The sequence below is a fragment of the Aspergillus ochraceoroseus genome, assembly GCF_002846915.1.
Source record: "Aspergillus ochraceoroseus IBT 24754 chromosome Unknown P175scaffold_4, whole genome shotgun sequence".
NCBI lineage: Eukaryota > Fungi > Ascomycota > Eurotiomycetes > Eurotiales > Aspergillaceae > Aspergillus > Aspergillus ochraceoroseus.
This window is the reverse complement of record NW_024468479.1, coordinates 2,116,095-2,134,266: the sequence shown is the minus strand read 5'-3', so window position 1 is coordinate 2,134,266 and position 18,172 is coordinate 2,116,095. Positions and strand designations below refer to the sequence as shown.

General features: G+C 49.2%; 10 protein-coding genes across 10 annotated transcripts; 4 read left to right on the top strand and 6 right to left on the bottom strand.

The window, feature by feature from the left end:
• Window positions 1–344: 344 nt before the first annotated feature.
• Window positions 345–1,523, top strand: P175DRAFT_0437903 (cysteine synthase A; the record flags this gene model as incomplete). The annotated part of the gene is made up of 2 exons (XM_040893876.1): window positions 345–453; window positions 526–1,523. 2 exons carry the CDS (start codon window positions 345–347, stop codon window positions 1,521–1,523), a joined length of 1,107 nt encoding a protein of 368 aa, XP_040752565.1.
• A 124-nt stretch (window positions 1,524–1,647) lies between these two features.
• On the bottom strand, window positions 1,648–3,013 carry P175DRAFT_0509646 (putative sulfite oxidase; the record flags this gene model as incomplete). Its single annotated transcript, XM_040898444.1, has 4 exons — window positions 1,648–2,262; window positions 2,382–2,823; window positions 2,879–2,943; window positions 3,002–3,013. The coding sequence occupies 4 exons, from the start codon at window positions 3,011–3,013 to the stop codon at window positions 1,648–1,650; spliced, it is 1,134 nt and encodes a 377-aa protein (XP_040752564.1).
• A 238-nt stretch (window positions 3,014–3,251) lies between these two features.
• P175DRAFT_0248243 (uncharacterized protein) lies at window positions 3,252–3,931 on the top strand. The gene has a single exon (XM_040892688.1). It carries the CDS (start codon window positions 3,415–3,417, stop codon window positions 3,895–3,897), a length of 483 nt encoding a protein of 160 aa, XP_040752563.1. The 5' UTR covers window positions 3,252–3,414; the 3' UTR covers window positions 3,898–3,931.
• An 819-nt stretch (window positions 3,932–4,750) lies between these two features.
• Window positions 4,751–5,475, bottom strand: P175DRAFT_0436808 (translocation channel protein TIM22; the record flags this gene model as incomplete). The annotated part of the gene is made up of 3 exons (XM_040893827.1): window positions 4,751–5,086; window positions 5,213–5,308; window positions 5,365–5,475. 3 exons carry the CDS (start codon window positions 5,473–5,475, stop codon window positions 4,751–4,753), a joined length of 543 nt encoding a protein of 180 aa, XP_040752562.1.
• Window positions 5,476–6,537: 1,062 nt separating this feature from the next.
• On the bottom strand, window positions 6,538–8,404 carry P175DRAFT_0532545 (DUF4048 domain-containing protein; the record flags this gene model as incomplete). Its single annotated transcript, XM_040899973.1, has 2 exons — window positions 6,538–6,742; window positions 6,867–8,404. 2 exons carry the CDS (start codon window positions 8,402–8,404, stop codon window positions 6,538–6,540), a joined length of 1,743 nt encoding a protein of 580 aa, XP_040752561.1.
• Window positions 8,405–9,167: 763 nt separating this feature from the next.
• On the bottom strand, window positions 9,168–11,870 carry P175DRAFT_0501814 (STE20 family serine/threonine-protein kinase). Its single transcript, XM_040897251.1, has 5 exons — window positions 11,450–11,870; window positions 11,217–11,384; window positions 10,557–11,158; window positions 9,864–10,499; window positions 9,168–9,803 (listed from the first exon to the last, which is right to left on the bottom strand). Exons 1-5 carry the CDS (start codon window positions 11,522–11,524, stop codon window positions 9,536–9,538), a joined length of 1,749 nt encoding a protein of 582 aa, XP_040752560.1. The 5' UTR covers window positions 11,525–11,870; the 3' UTR covers window positions 9,168–9,535.
• A 419-nt stretch (window positions 11,871–12,289) lies between these two features.
• On the top strand, window positions 12,290–13,515 carry P175DRAFT_0516734 (uncharacterized protein; the record flags this gene model as incomplete). The annotated part of the gene is made up of 5 exons (XM_040898926.1): window positions 12,290–12,511; window positions 12,571–12,781; window positions 12,844–12,921; window positions 12,970–13,064; window positions 13,216–13,515. 5 exons carry the CDS (start codon window positions 12,290–12,292, stop codon window positions 13,513–13,515), a joined length of 906 nt encoding a protein of 301 aa, XP_040752559.1.
• Window positions 13,495–13,834, top strand: P175DRAFT_0501811 (uncharacterized protein). Its single transcript, XM_040897250.1, has one exon. It carries the CDS (start codon window positions 13,545–13,547, stop codon window positions 13,713–13,715), a length of 171 nt encoding a protein of 56 aa, XP_040752558.1. The 5' UTR covers window positions 13,495–13,544; the 3' UTR covers window positions 13,716–13,834.
• Window positions 13,835–13,887: 53 nt separating this feature from the next.
• On the bottom strand, window positions 13,888–15,344 carry P175DRAFT_0516733 (uncharacterized protein; the record flags this gene model as incomplete). The annotated part of the gene is made up of 4 exons (XM_040898925.1): window positions 13,888–14,498; window positions 14,553–14,662; window positions 14,854–15,152; window positions 15,211–15,344. The coding sequence occupies 4 exons, from the start codon at window positions 15,342–15,344 to the stop codon at window positions 14,121–14,123; spliced, it is 921 nt and encodes a 306-aa protein (XP_040752557.1). The 3' UTR covers window positions 13,888–14,120.
• A 164-nt stretch (window positions 15,345–15,508) lies between these two features.
• On the bottom strand, window positions 15,509–17,583 carry P175DRAFT_0501810 (FAD-binding oxidoreductase). The gene is made up of 2 exons (XM_040897249.1): window positions 15,889–17,583; window positions 15,509–15,830 (listed from the first exon to the last, which is right to left on the bottom strand). The coding sequence occupies exons 1-2, from the start codon at window positions 17,485–17,487 to the stop codon at window positions 15,798–15,800; spliced, it is 1,632 nt and encodes a 543-aa protein (XP_040752556.1). The 5' UTR covers window positions 17,488–17,583; the 3' UTR covers window positions 15,509–15,797.
• Between the last annotated feature and the right edge of the window lie 589 nt (window positions 17,584–18,172).

The following is an 18,172-nucleotide window of genomic DNA, read 5'->3' as shown; positions in this document are numbered from 1 at the left end:
AGGTGATCACCGACTGTAAGGGTTAGGGTATTTCACGTGATATCTTTTTTTTCTTTCTTCTAATAAACATGAAGGCATTACATTACGTTGGACATTGTCATTCCTTTTACGCCGAATCCTAAACTTACTGTGCTCTCTTAACGCATTTTGAATTTGAAATCAATGTCCATGGGATCTGAAGCCTTTCGCCCGAGATGTACATATATCACGCCATCGATCATGTGACCTGCCATGACAAAGCCGAAAATCGGCATGAATTGACGATGATCTGTCCAGGGAACCCCTCAATGCGCTGAGGTATTACTTTCTTTTCACTTGAAAGCTGTGGCAGAGGTCTTTATAGAATGTTCCGACAGGGTATCCGGCGATTTGGCACCACTGCCCTGCGCAGCGCCGATTCATATGGTGTCCGGGTCTCCAAGGCTCAGGGTGTGGTTAACGGACTCACAGAGGGTAAGGCCCAGTGACAATATGAAGACCTGGGAGAAGCTTGACATATATCCTAACATTTTATGGCCTTCCCAGCGATTGGCAATACCCCTCTTATCCGTTTGAAGCGACTCTCTGAAGAGACCGGCTGCAACATCCTCGGTAAAGCGGAATTCCAGAACCCCGGAGGTAGTGTGAAGGATCGGGCTGCACTCTTTGTGGTCAAAGATGCGGAAGAGAGAGGTCTTCTGAGGCCCGGCGGCACGGTGGTTGAAGGAACCGCTGGAAATACTGGAATTGGGTTGGCTCACGTCTGCCGGTCCAAGGGCTACAAGCTTGTTATCTACATGCCCAACACACAATCGCAAGGCAAGATCGACCTGCTGCGTCTTTTGGGTGCCGAAGTGTACCCCGTTCCGGCTGTCGCGTTCGAAAACCCACAGAACTACAACCACCAGGCACGACGACACGCGGAATCCCTGGACAATGCTGTGTGGACGAATCAATTCGACAATACGGCTAACCGTCGAGCTCATATTGAAACCACCGGCCCGGAGATCTGGGCGCAGACCGAAGGCAAGATCGACGCCTTCACCTGCGCCACCGGAACAGGAGGAACCCTTGCCGGAACTACCTACTTCCTGAAGCAAGCTAGCAACGGTCGAGTCAAGTCTTTCCTCGCCGATCCCCCAGGCAGTGTCCTCCACAGCTATATCCAGAGCGGTGGAAACCTGGTCGAGCGTGCAGGCAGCAGTATCACGGAAGGAATTGGCCAGGGACGTATTACAGATAACCTCCAGCCCGATATCGGTACTCTTGACGGATCCTTGAACATTAGTGATGAGAAGTCTATTGAGATGATCTACCGCTGTCTCGACGAGGAAGGTCTCTATCTCGGTGCTAGCTCAGCGCTCAACGTTGTCGCCGCGAAGGAAGTGGCCGAGAACCTCGGCAAAGGCAGTACTGTGGTCACAATTCTCTGCGACGGTGCTTACCGATATGCTGACCGTCTGTTCTCTAACACCTGGCTCGAGACCAAGGGATTGAGAAAGGCGATTCCCAAGCACTTGGAGAAGTATATCGTGCTTCCATAATCAACCCATTTGTATGTATGTATTGCGCTGTACTAGAATAGACCGATTTCAAAACGTTTAAATTCCGTCATTCAAAGCGAGCACGTTGCCCGACTCCGGTCTCATTAACGGCACAGGATTCCAGCTAAAGCAGTGTCAAATTCCTAGCTCTGCCGTACCCATTATATCCTACTCCCCTTAGATTCCATTGCGAATGCTCTCTCTGCTGGTTTCCCTTCGCATCAACAGCGCGACTCACGATCTCTCTTCCAGTTCCCTTTTCAATGTCAACCTCCGCCCTCCACAAAACCCAACACCACTTGTTCTTTGCTTTGGTTTTGATCATGCTCTCCGAAGTTACATCTTCAATCTGCGCATCCACCCAACTCCTTCCCCCATCGGCAGAAACCTCAACTTTCGTTATCGGGCCATCTGATCCTTGGGGAACTGCATATCCCTTGACCTCGAGCTTTCCAGAATCCGATAGCCAAACAGTCTCATTATCCTCCGGGACCGCCACAACCGAATTAATTGGCACTTCGCACATGGCAGGCGTCCGATCCCAGTACGGTTCGGCTGTATCTCGATCCACAGCTTCCGGCGGAAGGATCTTATAGTCATACTGCTGATAGAAATTGGTCGATTCGCGATCCTGGACCGTGACTTCGTCGAGCCATTTCACCCACCGTGCTCCCGCAATACCAGGCAGGACAACGCGAACAGGGTACCCATGGCACGGCAGAAGCGGAGAACCATTCATCTGCCATTATTATCAGCATCATTTCCTCCCCCCTCTTTTTTTTTTTTTATTGTATTTCAATGGATTATACGAGGGGATGGGGCGGTAGAAAAATTAACAACCAGGGAGAAGAAACCCACTTCCAAAGCAAGAATCACGTCCGCATCGATACTCAACGCCCTTTCCAGGTCCACGCTTCCCCCAAACCACCCAGCATCCTGGCACTGCACCTGGTAACAGGAAAACGCAACGTGGAGTCCCGGGCGGGCCTTGCAGACCCCACCCCGATGCAATATGTCCCGTAGTCTAGGGCCCTTCCATTTGCAGTTCATGACCGCTGCATCGCCCCAGTCAATGCCCTCGACTTCCTTGAGCATGGTGCGCATCGTGTGGCGCCGATTCCCGGCGCATTCCAGGGCGCACCAGACTTCATGCTGGGGGAAGTCGTTGGCGAGTTGGTCGATTGAGAGACTGAGAGGATGGCCTACGAGCCCGTCGATTCGGACAACGTGGGTGCTTGCAGACAGGTAGGGGATAGGGCCGTGGTTACGATCGTATGAAAGCGATGGAGAGGTTATATATCTAAGCTTGTTGGTCTGGGGCTGAGGCTGAGGCTGTTCTTTTTCAAGTGAGTTACCTCGAAACTAGCTCCTTAACGGAGGGTTCTCTGTTGAGTGGATTATCCACGGAGTAATCGAACCTCTATGTGTTGTCAACGCTATGCGCACGATAACTATTCGATGGTATATTCCATGCTTACTTTGCAGGTCATGGCTAGAGGTTATATTTGATTTGTCGCAGCTTGAAAATTCACTCGGTGATATATTCGACGTCATATCCACGGCCATTTTGCGGACGTTCAAACAACTAATCTTTTATAGTTTCCTGGAACCTTGGATAGCTTCCAATTTCTACATGAGCCGCGTTATGACTAATATTGGCACTTATGCATTTGGCAAATCTATTGAATCACTGTGGGAGATACGACACGAATATGCTGAGATTTGTATAATTTTCGACAGGAAATGGCGAAGAGTCAGAGCTAGCGACTACGCTTTCGGGGTCCCAATGAAGGAATGGTGGAGACTAGCCTGAGTTAAAAGATATTATATTCAGTGTCAATGCTTGTACTAACTAGTAGATAGGTAGACAAGAGTTGGCTCTGCTCGAGTCATGCAAGTCAGTCCTGAGTCACAGCCACATCCAGGAATAAAAATTAGACTCAAAGTACGCCGTAAGAGTCATAGTTTTTATAGAGTCAAAAGTCGGAGTCAGAATCGGGGTAAGTGCTTAGCTATACAGACGAAGTACAGAATCCTAGCCCTACCTGGTACATATATAAGAATTCACATGTATAGGGATAGATATCCAATTCCTCAGCATCCAAACAGTCCCTCTACTCTTTTCAAAGCACACTCTAAAACCCTCGTTATACCTAGTTCTAATTCACATTCACATCTCACAATGCCTGGAGGATTTCCCAATTTCCGCAACACCCCAGGACAGGACCAACTGAGCTATGTCCGTCAAGCCCGCGAGAAAGAGAGCATCGAGAATGCCTCTATCGACAGCCGCCAATCAACTTTGTACTGTGCCCCCCACGAGCAGAAAAGTGGGTTGAAGAAGCTGTTGCAGTCCGCCAAAACTGGTGCGTAACACCTGCCGCGACCTGACTTGACTTGCTTGACTTGCTTGACTTGCTTGACTTGCTTGACTTGCTTGACTCTACGCAGATAGTGAATTAACAAGAGAGCAGCCATGTTGCATATTGCGCCCCAAAAATAAAAACATCAGTTCGAGTTTGCGATCTGTTGGAATGGATGGTCGTTCAACGCCATCGACATACACATATCTGGTTTCCGTCATACAAAACGCGCACCGGTGTGAAAGGTGGTGTTGGGTATACATATGCAACCCCTATAACTATTACAAGATTTCTCTCTGAGGGGATGGGGGAGGGAATCATTGTATGACAACCTGAACTGGGCATCTAATTCGAGATATCGAAGAGAAGTCGACGTCGACTTGGAATTCTTCGCCTTGAAACACCAGAAGTTGCATATCTGGGCATGTCTATGTGGATTACCCTCAGTCAGGATATGCTCCTGTTTTTATAAAAAAAACCAAATAGGCCTGAAGGGGTTCAATGATTTTGGTTCAATATCCGGGGGCAGTAAACAAGTATAGGCTGTCTTTGTAGGAGGAAGTTTGTTGGATAAAAGGCATGGAATTTCTCAATCGCAATCATCCACTTCGCTCTAATCTATACACTGATTCAAATAATATACAAAGGAGTAGCGAGTGCGCAATCTGCAACCAATGCACAAGTCACTGACTCGTCGTAGTCGTAGTAAAACCCCCATAACGCCATAATGCAGCCCCATCTATTGTCAACCCAAACGCCTTCGCACGAGTATAAATATAAACCGACAGCCTCGGCAAGCTGCCACACCCATAATTATCTCCTCCTCTTCTTCCCGGTCCTCCTCCTCCGACCCTGTAAGTGGACTTACTCCTCCGACGGCATCCTCATATAAGCATCGATTGCGGCACTAAACGCTGCGAAACCAACACAACCCGCCGCCGCTGCCTGCGGGCCGGCCTTTGCACCGAGAATACCACCAGTAATACAACCAGCCGCCACACTATTCGTGAGGTCGTTCTTTGCGCGCAACCCCTCAATGCAGCATTCCGTACCCGAGTAAAGCGCACCAACGATTCCAAAGTTCTTCGCGGACGACCAAGATCGCGATCCCATGTCTTTGAAGCCGCGACGGACTTGTTCGCGCCACGGGAGGTCGGCGATGGCTTTGCCTTGCGGTGTGAAAGTGGAGTCGTAGGACATCTATTCGCTCCCCCCCCCCCCCCCCCCGGGTTAGTAACATCTCACAGGGACAAAAACAAGACAGCCAACGAACCAACCAACTACAAACAAACAAACAAAAGACTTGAGAGATAAAGTGATACTCACACTAGCCATGAACAAGCCGAAAACACCTCCAAGACCAAATCCCATACCACCGGAGATGACGGTTTTTATCGGGCACGATTCCATCCCCGATTGCATCTGTAGCTTTGCGTTTAGCCAGGACTACCAGTGTAAGTGGTGTGTGGTGCACGAACCATTTTCACCATCGCTTGCTCCTGTTCAGTCATGCCCTGCATGCCGCCACCGGCGAGTCCACCCAGACCCATAGGCGTCGCCTGGGTTGGTGTCGTTCCTGGGAAATTCATGATTGAACGCTGCTGCGTATGTACGTATTCGACTCGACTCGACTCGTTATCTGAAGGAAAGTAGAGGGGGGGGGAAAAAGACTACATAAAAAAAAAACACTCCTCACTGAATTAAGATCCTCTCTAGAACAAATCACAGAGGGAAAACCAAAAAGAGAAAAAAAAAAGAATGAAAGGTAGCAAGCAACGAAAGCTCAAGAGGTCCGTAGACGATAATCTTTGAATCCCGGAGAAAACGCGGAGATGGCAAAAAGCGAAATTTATTCCCGACGTGCCACAGAGACCATTTGCGCAGTTGGGTCACGTGTGCGGTTGCATGGAACTGTCGCCTCAGGCAGAACGTTTTGGCTGCGTATAAACTTGTTCATTACGATTTTTCTATTCGATCTAAAGTAGAATTATTCTGTCAAGGATGCTTGTTGAGCTCGTTAAACACCGAGTATAAAAATGACCACAGACCCTCATAGACCTATCAATAGCACAAGTGATAGTTATTCCTGTCTTTTCCACACTGAGATCGGGATTGCAGGTAGGGAGGGTATCTGAGGTAGTTCCTGGAGGCGGAATGAGCCCGGGACATTGGAAAAGGGGATTGGGGGTGTATGTGACTTCATCTTCTTGACGGCGGTAATGCAGGTTGGTTTATTTTATCGGGTGGATCGTGCCTGGTTAGAGCGCCGGTACCCTTTTTTCTTCTCGTAGACACTGTTCATTAAAGAAAATCTGAATTGGAAAACAAGAAGAGTATAATATATATAACATGTAGTGCAGCCAAGCCATGTTCGGATAATAGCGGCTTGAAAAAGGCAAACGTTTCTGCAAAAAGAATGTAAAGAGAACGCTTCATCATAACGGTATTGGGACCTGCAATCATAACCCTGCGTGAATCCATAGTCTTGCTTTGCTTGGCTTGAGATATAACAAATCGGTCCACCGAGAATAGAAAAGATCGTGCATATTCATGTCCATATATATATACAGCAAACCCCAGGGCCGAAAGTTGGACTGGTCGGTGAAGAATCGTGTGAAAAGTAACGTGAAAAAAATATGTAAGAAACAATTTCAGTCTTTCTTGCTGTCTTTTCCAGGGGCTGAAGAGGACAGCGGGCTGTTGCGCTCAGATGAAGGAGAAAGACTTCGCTCCCATTCGGCCATCAAGTTTGATGCTGTCCGGGCTAGCTTGGAAGGTGCCATTTTCGTAATGGCAGGCCAGGGGATGCCGTCAGCTACGCTGGGGTCAAAGATATCATGGCCCCAGTCACCGAAACTACCCTTAGTCAGATGAAAGCTCTTGGAATAGAGAGAGAGAGAGAGAGAGAGAGAGAGAGAAGGGGAAAGGAAGGGAGAAAACGAGAGAGAGGCCTCACGCTCAGACGCAAACCAGAACCTACCTAGTGCTGGTACGAGGACTGCTATTCTGAGTCGTGGGTGACTGATCCGGCTTCGACTCTATCGTAGACCGACTCGAGGACGGAGTATGCGTCTTTTTGGGCTGTGGTGTATCCCAGTCATCCCAGCTCTCATCAACGTCGAGGAGGCTTGGATCTTCTGGTGCGTTCGGCCTGCTGGGGCCCTTGGAGGTACTGTGAGCGTTGGGAGACTTCTGCCCAGGTGAATCAATGCCGAATTCACTCCAGAACGTCGCGTCTATGTCCGCCGACTTGGAGTCTTTACCAGTTGTGTTTGCCCCCGATTTCTTTCCCGATGACGGTGATCGTGAGGGCTTGCGTCCTTGTACGGACAATCGATCTCGGCTTCGTGAGGTCGAGCTTGAATCCCGATTTCGGGGTGGCTGCATCGTCCGTGACTCGGTGGCGTAAATCCCTTCGTCTCCCACTGTAGCCTGTCGGATGTCTTCCAAAAATGTCCAGAGTCCTTCTTTCAGGTCCGATGCCATTTGTTTGCCGGTGCGCAAGAGGAGGTCCCGTGAGGGCGGAGGCATCGTCTTGCGCCACTGTGAGATCATATCCTCTGTCGGCGCCATAGCAGAAGGAGGGACAGGGCTTCGGTCGACCGAAGGCATAGTGGCTGATCGTGGAGGCCGGCCTACACGCTCATTATCCACTGCGCCTAATCCGGACTCCGATCCGATCCGCTTGCTGCCAGCAGAACCCAGAGTGGGGGAGAGTAAAGACAGGGTACGTGCATGGGAGCCTTGAAAGACTCGTCTCCCGTTTGCAGATATTGTAGTCCCATGCGTGGCCGCAGCTGCGAGCACAGTTTGTCGTCGTTCCAGCTCCCGGCTGAGTCTGGCTTGGGCCACGATCGAAGGGGTTGAGGCGCCGCTGGCGCTTTCTTCCCTACTGTGTGTGCTACTGTTGACCAGGTTCTCCGTGGATATTCTATCGGGGGACTTGAGCGGAAGTAATTGTTCGGCGCGATGATGGATCTCCGTCCGTTTTTTGCTTTTCTCCGACGACGTCCATTGTTTCTTCAGGGAATCCAGTTCCGACTCCGCCCGGTGGAGCTCTTCGCGAAGCTCGAGCACCTTGCGCTCCTGCGAGGCGATCGCAGTCAAAAGGCTTGACCCATCATCTTGGCCGTCAAACGGGGCTGGTGTGGAAATGGTGTGCACCGGGGACTGGCGAGCGGACGATCGAGCAATGGGTGTCATGGGTCCTGCGGGTGAGGACGAGGCGCTAGGATCAAAGGCCGCTCCTTGAGGGATATTGATGGGGAAGTTCAAGGTCAAACGCTTGGTATGACGGGGGGCACCACCAGGAGGACGTGGAGGGAGAGAGGCTCGTTTTGACGGGATCTGCTGTGGCTGTTCTTGCGACGACGACGACGACGACGACCCTTGACGGTCTTCTTTTGAGGAATCAGATGGCGGCGGCGGAACCAGATTATGAGGCGAGGCAGACGACATCAACGTTTGGGACGCTTCCGGCGTGGATTCCGTCTGACCCGTTCCCGGGGAATCCCCCATGGCGGAAAGAGGAAAAAAGACAACTACCTAGGTACGGGAGAGAAGACAAAATGATCAAATCATGACATTCCAGTAAAACGAAGGATGACAGGCCAGAGAGGGCGACAGAATGAAAGAGAGGAAGGGGAGCGAAAGAAAAGACGAAGCGAGAGAAAAGGACTGTGATGGAAAGGAGATTGATTGATGGGGGAGAGAAGAACAGAGGAATTTGTAGGAGAATCAGAAGAAGACGAAGAAGAAGAACAAGAGTCGTCACCAACAACAGAGCCCAGACTGGCCGTTTAATTAGTCTTATTTAGCACATCCTCACAGCGCTTGTGCTGTGGACAAAGGCGGCCCGCCAACGCGTATCTTTTCCGTTTCAGCTGGTTCAGGGGTCGATCGACAGAAGTTGTAAATGAGTTAAAGTAAAGGGAATAATTTGATTTTGTTCTGTAGAGATAGTAATGGATGAGGAAGGGGTACAGAGTATGGATACCTATATTATTAGATCCACCTGGGGTATCGAGTTCTTCACCCTGCTTAATCCTCCGGAGATTGGCCTTTACAGCCCATGCTGGGTAATTAACTGCACTGGCATCTCCACCAGCTACAACCCCTAATATACTCAGGGAACTGAGTGTGTATCAAAGAGAATTAATATTCAAGTCCCTACTGCTAACCCTCGTACGAATACGCCATACATGAAATGTACAAGAACCAAATCACATTACTTACACAAACCTCAACACCACTTGGATCGCATAAATTCGAAGGGTAGTCCAAAAAAAAAAAAAAAATAGATGAGGAAACCTCAGATACTCACAAGCTCCAGGAAAGATTCACTAGAAAGAAACAGCAGAATATTCGACCCGGAACCCAGTCCCGGGTGGATGATATCAGAACAAGAGCTCCAGGAAATTGAACACTGTAAAGCAGAACTGAACGAACGTGTGTATGCCTGAAGAAAGGGTGAGAGAATGAATTAAGACCTCGAGTTAGGAGGCATTGCAGGCGATGGAATTAGGGGGTGGGCTGTAAGTGAGTAAATGGGGGAAAGGAAAAGCCTTGTTTTTTTACCGAGGAATCCAGCGCCAGTAACCGTTTTATACAGAGAAAAGAGAAATAAGAAAAAAAAAAAATGGCCCGTTTTTACAGTCCTGGCCAACGATTGCGAAGACCTTCGGACCATCGCTGGTAGAGGACATCGGATAATTGCTTGATGTGCTCCATCCCCGGTACCTGCTGGCCAGGGAGGTTCGCGAGCTGCGTCGGCTGCATATTTGGTTCCACCGTGGCCGCGGACTGGCGCCGTCGATGACTTTTCAGGTGTGGGTTGTTTTGTGCCAGCATCAGACGCGGCCTCTGTGGGGATTCGGGTGGTGGAGCTTGTGGGACGAGGCTTGACAGTTTGGAATCGCTGACCCAGAGTTTCATTAGCAAAAAGGGGTCACCCCGAGATGGAAATCAACAAGCTTACCTTTGGAGCTTCTCATTTGTAGCCTTGAGAATATGGTACAGGCCCTCGGGATCAACCATTTCCAGATCGCTCCAGGCTTCTGCCAGTCGAGAAATCGCCTCTCGTTTTTCTTGGTCTCCTGTTGTCCCAAGGACCTCCTGGCATGCGAGACCGATTGCCTTCGTGTATGCTCGGCGGCCTAACTGAGCTTCTTTGCTGTTTGGCTCGGAGTATAGAGGTTTGGGGCTTGCATTTTCGTCCGCACCAACCAGATGCTGTGAGGAGTATGAGTCCGTGCCAGGAACCTTGTCAGATACCCGTCGGAATTGACGGACTGTGGACGGGCTGTTGCCAAAGCTTAAATCTACCCCTAGTGGCTGCTTCACGCCGCTCGATCGTCTTTTTGCTCGTTGGATAGAAGGGCTGCGGTCGGGGGCAGGAACGCGGCGTACGGCGGTGCCGGTCGCATGCCTCGGTGGGTTTGGAGGGCTGGAAATGCGTAGATTTTCGACCATCTCAGCGGACTCATCGTAGAGAGGGTCTCGGATATCGGAAATGGTCTCAGAGTCATCAGAATCTTCGGGGATTACCATAGTAGCTGCCTTCACTGTGTCAAAAACCCAACCGTCGTCATCCTTCAGGTGAGTGATCGTATTTCTATCAAGAGACAAGTCAGTCACTATCAACCATTGGGGATAGCGGTAGTTGGCTTACAGAGATTCAGCATAGTACTTGACGTTAGGAGCCACACCGCGTCCTGCATCCCAATCTTGTTTCCGATGGATCAACTCCTGCAGGGCCTCTGTTTTCCCAGCGTTTCGGATGAACTTGTGTCTTAGAAGGTCTTTAGCACTTGGTCTGTGGTCCGGGTCCTTAGTCAAGCATTGCGCAATAAAGTCCTTGAACGTATTACTGTATTCGTCGCCCTTGAGACGCGGAGCCGGCTCCTTGGGAATTAAGAAAAGCACCTTCATGGGATGGGTGCTAGCATGTGGCGGCTCCCCATTAATCATTTCAATAGCTGTAATTCCCAGCGACCAAATATCTGCTTTGTAGTCATACCCGGCCTGCTGGATTACCTCGGGTGCCATCCAAAACGGGGTTCCGACAAAGGTGTTGCGTTGTGATTTGATGTTGATCAGTTGCGCGGCGACTCCGAAATCCGCTAGCTTCACCTTCCCCGTGTGTGACAGGAGGACATTGGCTGCTTTGATGTCGCGATGAATTTTTCCCTCGCTGTGCAAGTAGTCCAATCCCTGCAGAAGCTGTTGACAAATAATAGCGACGTGCGCCTCGTTGAATACGCCAGGTTTCAGCTGTAGCGCGATTAGCACTCCGTTCTCGAGGACGAATTATTCATCGTTGCAGCGTTACCAGATCCAGACACGATCCTCCACCCAGGAATTCCATCACAATCCATAGTTTATGCCCTCGAAGAAAGCTCGCCCTGTACTGCGTAACGAAGGGGCTTGCGCAAGTCGCTAACACGGAGATCTCCTGCTGGATTTCCTGAATATCGTCTTCGCTCGATTCAAGATCGATCTAGAATGCAGTGAAATGGTCAATTAGGTTCCGATCAACGCACAATTGGTTTTCTTTGTACTCACATGCTTAATCGCAACAATCTCCCCAGTTGTCAAGTCAATCGCCTTGTACACGGTTCCAAAACTTCCACCTAACATGGGACCAGCAGTTAGACAACGTAATTGAGGCGAATGAAACTATTTCTCATCATCACTCACTTCCCAACTCCTCCATCATCTGGTACTGGCTCGCCATATCGTCTGCCATGGTGCTCGATCACTTCCAGCTTCCCGGAGCTCAGGGGCGCTGAGGTGATGGAGATAAGAAAAAAAGAAAGAAAAAAGAAAAAAAAACCAAAGCTGAAAAAGGGGCGACCCGCACAGGAACCTGATTCCTGCCCAGCAAGAGTTTATTGCTGAGCTGAATAGGTCGTGTAAACCAGTGTCGGGAGAAAGGAAGGGAGCTGCGGAAAAGGAAAGTACATCAATAATAGAGACTCGAGTAGTAGTGCTCGATCCATTGATCGAATGAATAGGCCCATTGCATCCAATGGGTGATTCGCTCGATCTTCGATGGTCTGGGAGAAACAACAGGCTAACAGCGCTCGTAGTGCATGGCAACCACGGGCTCTAGCCGCCTCAGGCAACGCCTCATGCAGCTTATGTAACACGCTCATGCCTTAGGCTGCTCTATATCCTGGACTTACAGCGTGGGTAGAGATATTCTACACACGATGACGTTGGCCAAAAGTGTTCGACGCAGACGCTTGAATGGTTCTTTTCTGGCGACGAAACTCGCCATCACCTCCCTGAACATCACCATCACGCCCTCTAGTATCGATATGCTAGCACTGAAACGCTCTCCAGTGGCGGGTCACGGTTATGGTGATAACGACAGCAGCCTCTCCACATAAAGGCAATAACATGGCGGATTTCGGTGACTTTGTGAGGACTGAAGACGAAGAACTTGACCTTGAAGAGGTTGTTGAGCCCTGGAATAAGTACGATTTGAAAGAATCTTCACGCGTCTTCTATCCCATTTGCGTCGGAGAGGTGCTCGATGAGAGATACCTTATAGAGCATAAAATAGGCTCAGGTGGCTTCGCTACTGTCTGGATGGCCCATGACCTTCAGGACAAGAGGGATGTGGCACTTAAAAGTCATGTCTTCGGGTGAATGGTCAGAAGAGGAAAATCGCATGCAAGATGAAATTATTCAAACACCTTGTGACCCGTTTGGCGACCTTTCAGCTCCGTGGAAACAAATGTCATCATCAGGTTCTAGTATTTCCGTTGATGGGCCCATGCCTTTGCCGGGGTCTCCTGAGAAAGTTGGCCATGGGCACTCGCATGTCCGCTGCCCAGCAATTACTAGCAGCCCTAGAAAATCTACACAAAGCCGGAATTGTACACCGCGGTGAGTGAATCATGTCTGTCGCTCTCTTCCTATTGGTCCGCACTCTAATGGATATTCGACAGACTTGAATGAGAGGAATTGTATGTGGGGGATGGTTCCTCTTCACAATCTCAAGCGCAGCGCCAAATATGAGCTACTTGGTCGACCACTGAAGCAAAGCATACCCTTTATTAGCCTCTAGAAGCAAGGACAGCTTGTTCGGCCCATTGAGGTTCCTGAGAGCATACGCACAGAGGAATTCTATCTTGGTGACTTTGGTCTGGCGATGAACCTTGGCGACCCCGTGACTTCAACACGGCTATCCCCCTATGCAATTTTGCTCCCCAGATCGACTCCATGGGAATGACCCAAGCTTTGCCTGTGACATGTGGAGTTACATGATCATCTTCGCGGAACTTTATCTTGGCTATCCGCCCTTCCCTATCTGACTTGAGGGTGGAATTCTATCTGGCATCGTCCGATGTCTGGGCCCACTACCCAAGCCGTGGAAGGGCCGTTACACTCACCCCGGAGGCCTTGATTCCTGGTATGATCAGAGTAAAACACCCGATCCAAATCATGATCTCGCATCAACAATTGCATACTTTCGTCCTGAGGTTGATGAAATTGAGCGGGAACAAGTACGCTCTATCATGTCTAGAGTATTTACTTACTGCCCAGAGGAACGTCTAACCGCCACACAGCTTCTGCAGGACTCTTCATTTAGGGCTATCATGAATAAATATGGATGTTGATGTTATATTCTCTTAGCTTACCATCCTGTATGGCCGTCATTTCTCGGGCGTTTCTACTATCTCCTTTCCTCCCCCCTGCAGGGGATCGCCGTTTTATTGACATCAAGAATATGAATGCAAGCCGTTTCTGTTACATATTTGCTCTAATCCGTAGTAAAAGATTCTTGTCTCGATCCAACACTGATCGTTCTTCCGGGTAACAGGCCTGCTGGAACGGGTTGCAAACCGGTTTACTGAACACCATCAATGGGTCTATGCGCAAGATCCTTGCAAGCATCAGAGTGTCTTGAGTCGGCTCGAGGGGATGCAAGCAATTCCGTGTTCATTTATTTAATTTTTTTTTTTTTTTTTTTTTTTTTTGGGCGAGAACCGGGCCATTACAACGCGCCATGGAAGTGGCGGCCGGAGCCGAATCGAAACCAAATTCGCCCCATGATAGATCAAAAACTCTTTACCATGGTCCAGCCGGACTGGCAACTGCGTGGTCGGCTGTGGCTTCGGTCGGTAGCCAGTTGTTGGCCGAGCTGGGCCATGTGGCCGTGGCCAGTGTCAACCAAGGAAGGGTCAACTTGACCAATCTGTCACCTATGCGGCACGTCAACGAATCAACTGGCGGTCGATTGAAGAAACGGGTGCTGTAAAGCAACCTTGGCCGTAGGGCGCTTAGCAGGATCAATAACAAGCAAGTGCTCGATAAAGTCGATACAGGATTCAGAGCAGATATCCCGAGGCAGTTTCTGTAGCTCTTCCCGTAGAGAACCAACGTTTATGTAGGGTTTCGGCTCGCCGGTATTGGGGTCCATATACCCACTTGCTTCCAACGCCGCGGCCAGTTCAAACTCATCTTGGTATTCTGGATTTTCCGGCAGATCAATAGGTCCAATGAGTCTGAATATCTTTGCAAGGCACCACGCTGTATTATGATCTTGGATAATCTTATCACAGGGGCCAAATAGACCACGCGACATGAGCCAATGAGATAGCTATAATCCAAGTTTAGGTAAGGAATAGGGCCCGGGTAAGAAAAGCCAACATACTGTGACACCAAGAGACCAGATATCAGATGTATGCCAGACACCAAGACCTTGCCATACTTCCGGAGCGCGAGTTTCATGAGTCTGAGCATTTTGACTGTTCTTGGCGACGCCTTCTGAGAAGGCTATTCAAGAAGCAAAAATCGATCCAAAAGAAGTCATTTTACGACTTACCGTTGTCCAAATCACCGAGTTTAACAGTAGGGAGAGGCGCATCCAGGTTAGATATAAAGATGTTGTTGGGATTGATATCTAACACAACGCATTAATGAACTCGCACAGATATCAGCAAAATAGAGGATACCTGTGTGAACCCCCTTCATCTCTTGGAAGACTACCAATGCTTCTAAAATAGACCGAGCAACAATCTGAGGCAATTTTGGATTGGAGAAGCCTTTGTCCAAAGGTCGAGGGAGCCATAAATCTGTATCCATCCATTCCAGAACTATGCGATTTGTGATAGAGGGCGGCGACGGGCTCCAATCTTCGTCTTCACGTTTCTCGATTACATCCAAAGCCTGGCGGATGTAGGGAGAAGCTTTGATTGCGGGAAGCTGGTGTGCGCGAAGCTCTCGCTCGAGGGCAACATCCTTGATCACTACACTCAACAAGGGGTCAGTAAGGTCTTGCGTAGAAACTTGCATTGATATACTATACTGACTGCTTGTTGACCGAAGGCATTTGCTGGGACTTCGGTACAATAGTAGCCTTGAAAATAGAGGGTGATTTAAGCACCTCAATCAATTTGTACGACAGTTTGCGGCCTTGTAGAACGCGATTAAGTGAAGATGCCATGACTGCGGTGGTATATGTAGTAGAATAAAGGAAGATAAGCTGGCTTAAATCTTGGACTAATAATAACTCCGGCTACATACATAACTCCTTGCCGAGGGTAGATTCTGCATTATTCCAAAGTTGGCTGCATCACTTGTGAACCTAAGCAAGTTATTATTATATACCTAATATAGTTCATTTTTTTTTCTACTGGTCCTATACTAGTGCGTACATGACATTTCTTAGGCTTCTAAAAATATAATGCTAGTTTATATCAAGCTGATAGGAGTTGGGTTACTTCCCCTGGCCATCCATGAGGTTCAAGGCTCTACTATGCTTGCTTTACTGGGCTCATAGCACCGGCTCGTTGACAGCAGGGTAGTATCTATGGCAATCTCTCCAGGCTACTTTTATTAGGCATTAGAAATTACCGCGTCCAAAATCTTGATACATCCTCTTTTTTAGTATGCACATTTAAATATACTTGTAGGGGTTCATGATTCCGTTCTACTCCTCCATTAGCAAGTGTTCTCGACAGCGGGCAGGGCATTGGAAGATGACTTACCGGATCGTACAAAGCTTTCAGCTGCTTCATCAACGTGAGGTTGGTGTCATTTTGGCTGTAGCCGATAAACTCTTTCTTCGCAACGCCCAGGCCGTGCTCAGCGCTGATACTGCCGTTCCGCTTCTGAATCCACTCGTACACCCAGGGTTCAATGGCCTTCTCGACATCCTTGTTGTATTGCCGAACAGCAATATTAAGGTGCAAATTCGAATCACCCATGTGACCATATCCAACAACAGCCCGGACAGGGAAGGAGTCGTCATCACCGACGAATCCAAGCTTTGTTAGGCGCTCCCGGCAGTCATCCACCAGTTGGTACAGCTCGGGGAGAGGAATCGAGACATCGTACTTGTAAGTACCACCCAGGTGGCTCAGGGCCTCGGTGATACCTTCACGCCAGCCCCAGATGCCCTGGAACTGAGTCTCGTCCTGGGCTAGGACACCATCAGCGACGATGCCCTCGCTCATAATGTGCTCCAAAAAGCCCTCCAGCTTCTCCATGTCATGTTCGGCATTCGATCCGCTGGTTTCAACCAGACAGTAGAAGGGATGTTCGCCTTCAAGGGGATACTTGTTCCCTGTACTCTGACGAACCAGCTTCTGACTGCGGCCGTCCATCAGCTCAAACGCAGACAGGATTTCAGAAAGATGCCCCTTGGCCTCCTTGAACGCCTGGCGAACCTGGTCGTAGCTCTCCAACCCAAAATAGGCAACATTGACGGCCTTCGGCCGGGGAGGACAGATAATCGAAATACCGGTAATAATGCCGAGGGTACCTTCAGACCCAATGAAAAGCTGCTTCAGATCGTACCCGGTGTTGTTCTTCCGTAGAGTCGAGAGGCCATCCATAATAGTGCCATCGGGCAACACAGCCTCAACACCCAGGACAGTGCCGTGAAGACTGCCGTAGCGGAGGAGACGGAGGCCACCAGCGTTGGTCGCGACATTTCCCCCAACATGGCATGAGCCCTTGGCACCGAGATCTAGCGGGAACAGATGATTCCGCTCCGCCAGATACTGATCAGCCACCTCGAGAATGACACCAGCATCGACAACTAGGACTCCAGAAGCATCGTCAAAGGAGCGAATCTTGTTCATCCGCGACATGTTGATCACGATCTCGTCGAACACCGGTACAGACCCACCGACTAGGCCCGTGTTACCTCCCTGAGGAACAACAGCCAGCTTCCTCCCATTGCAGTATTTCAAGATCTCGCTGACCTCCTCCTTGGATTGGGGCTTCAGGACCAGCTTTGTGTGACCGCGGTACTTGCGCATCCAGTCACCATTGAAAGGTTCGATATCATCCGCGGCGTCCGCCGTCACGCCGTCAATCACCGCGGAGGGGGAGCCCAGAAGCTCCTTGAAAAATTTCACATCCTCCGCAGTAATACCCGCGAAACCGGGGTTGCGCTTGAGGTTGGGATAGGCATCGCTCGTGTACTTGACCTCTTTTGTCGCTCGCAATGTAGATGTGTTGGTGAAGGCACGAGTGGCTGCAACGGCGGGAATTTGGGAGACGATGGGCCGCCCGATGAAACGGGGCTTGGGTACGCGAGCCCTTCGGAGGGCGACTGCGAAGTTCCTTGCACTCGACATGGTGTGGTTGTTGTTAAATTGAGAAGACGCTGCGGCAAGCGACTTCGGCCTCTTTTAAAAGCTTCCGTTGTTTTTCGGACTTGGCTCCGGGTTCGGGGGACGCCGGAGCGGATTAACTCTTGGCGTGGGTAGAGTTGTGCTAAAAAATACCATGTAATATAAATTAATAATTGGGTGGGTGCCCTAATGATAAGCGAGATAAGTAAAGCTTATCATGGCACCCACAACTCTATACCTAATCTGTAGATGGGAAATAAAAATTGAATTTCATAGAGTAGATAATTAGATATTAGTTAGTTAGTTAACTATAACTAGTTAACTAGTTAGTTATTCTTATATAACTGCTTATTAATGGCCGTGGCAGTCACGTGTAGGATGGGATGATCTACTTGATTTGTCGGATATATGATGATCCTAGGGGTAGCTCAATGGAAGCAGGTGATTGGATATATTGATGTGTGTGTCTATTAGGGGGTTGTGTGCTTGCCTAAGGCCTTAATATAGGGTAATAACCCCCCTTTACTTACTAAGTATATCATAAGATACCCCTTTAATTTAATATACCCTCTCAGGTTTAAAAGATTTTATCTAGTTTAAATTTATAATTATATAATTTAAGATACTATCCTTATTCTAGATAAGTTTAAACTATATCTAGTAATAGATTATCTATTAACTTTAGTCT

Coding starts and splice junctions, on each gene's coding strand:
- P175DRAFT_0248243 (XM_040892688.1), top strand. CDS start 3,415: ATGCAAGTCAGTCCTGAGTCACAGCCACATCCAGGAATAAAAATTAGA.
- P175DRAFT_0501814 (XM_040897251.1), bottom strand. CDS start 11,524: ATGTTAGGTGGAAGTTTTGGAACCGTGTACAAGGCGATTGACTTGACA. Junction 11,385..11,449: donor AGATTGTTGCGATTAAGCAT/GTGAGTACAAAG, acceptor ACTGCATTCTAG/ATCGATCTTGAATCGAGCGA. Junction 9,804..9,863: donor ACAAATGAGAAGCTCCAAAG/GTAAGCTTGTTG, acceptor ACTCTGGGTCAG/CGATTCCAAACTGTCAAGCC.
- P175DRAFT_0501811 (XM_040897250.1), top strand. CDS start 13,545: ATGGCCGTCATTTCTCGGGCGTTTCTACTATCTCCTTTCCTCCCCCCT.
- P175DRAFT_0501810 (XM_040897249.1), bottom strand. CDS start 17,487: ATGTCGAGTGCAAGGAACTTCGCAGTCGCCCTCCGAAGGGCTCGCGTA. Junction 15,831..15,888: donor TGAAAGCTTTGTACGATCCG/GTAAGTCATCTT, acceptor ATGGAGGAGTAG/AACGGAATCATGAACCCCTA.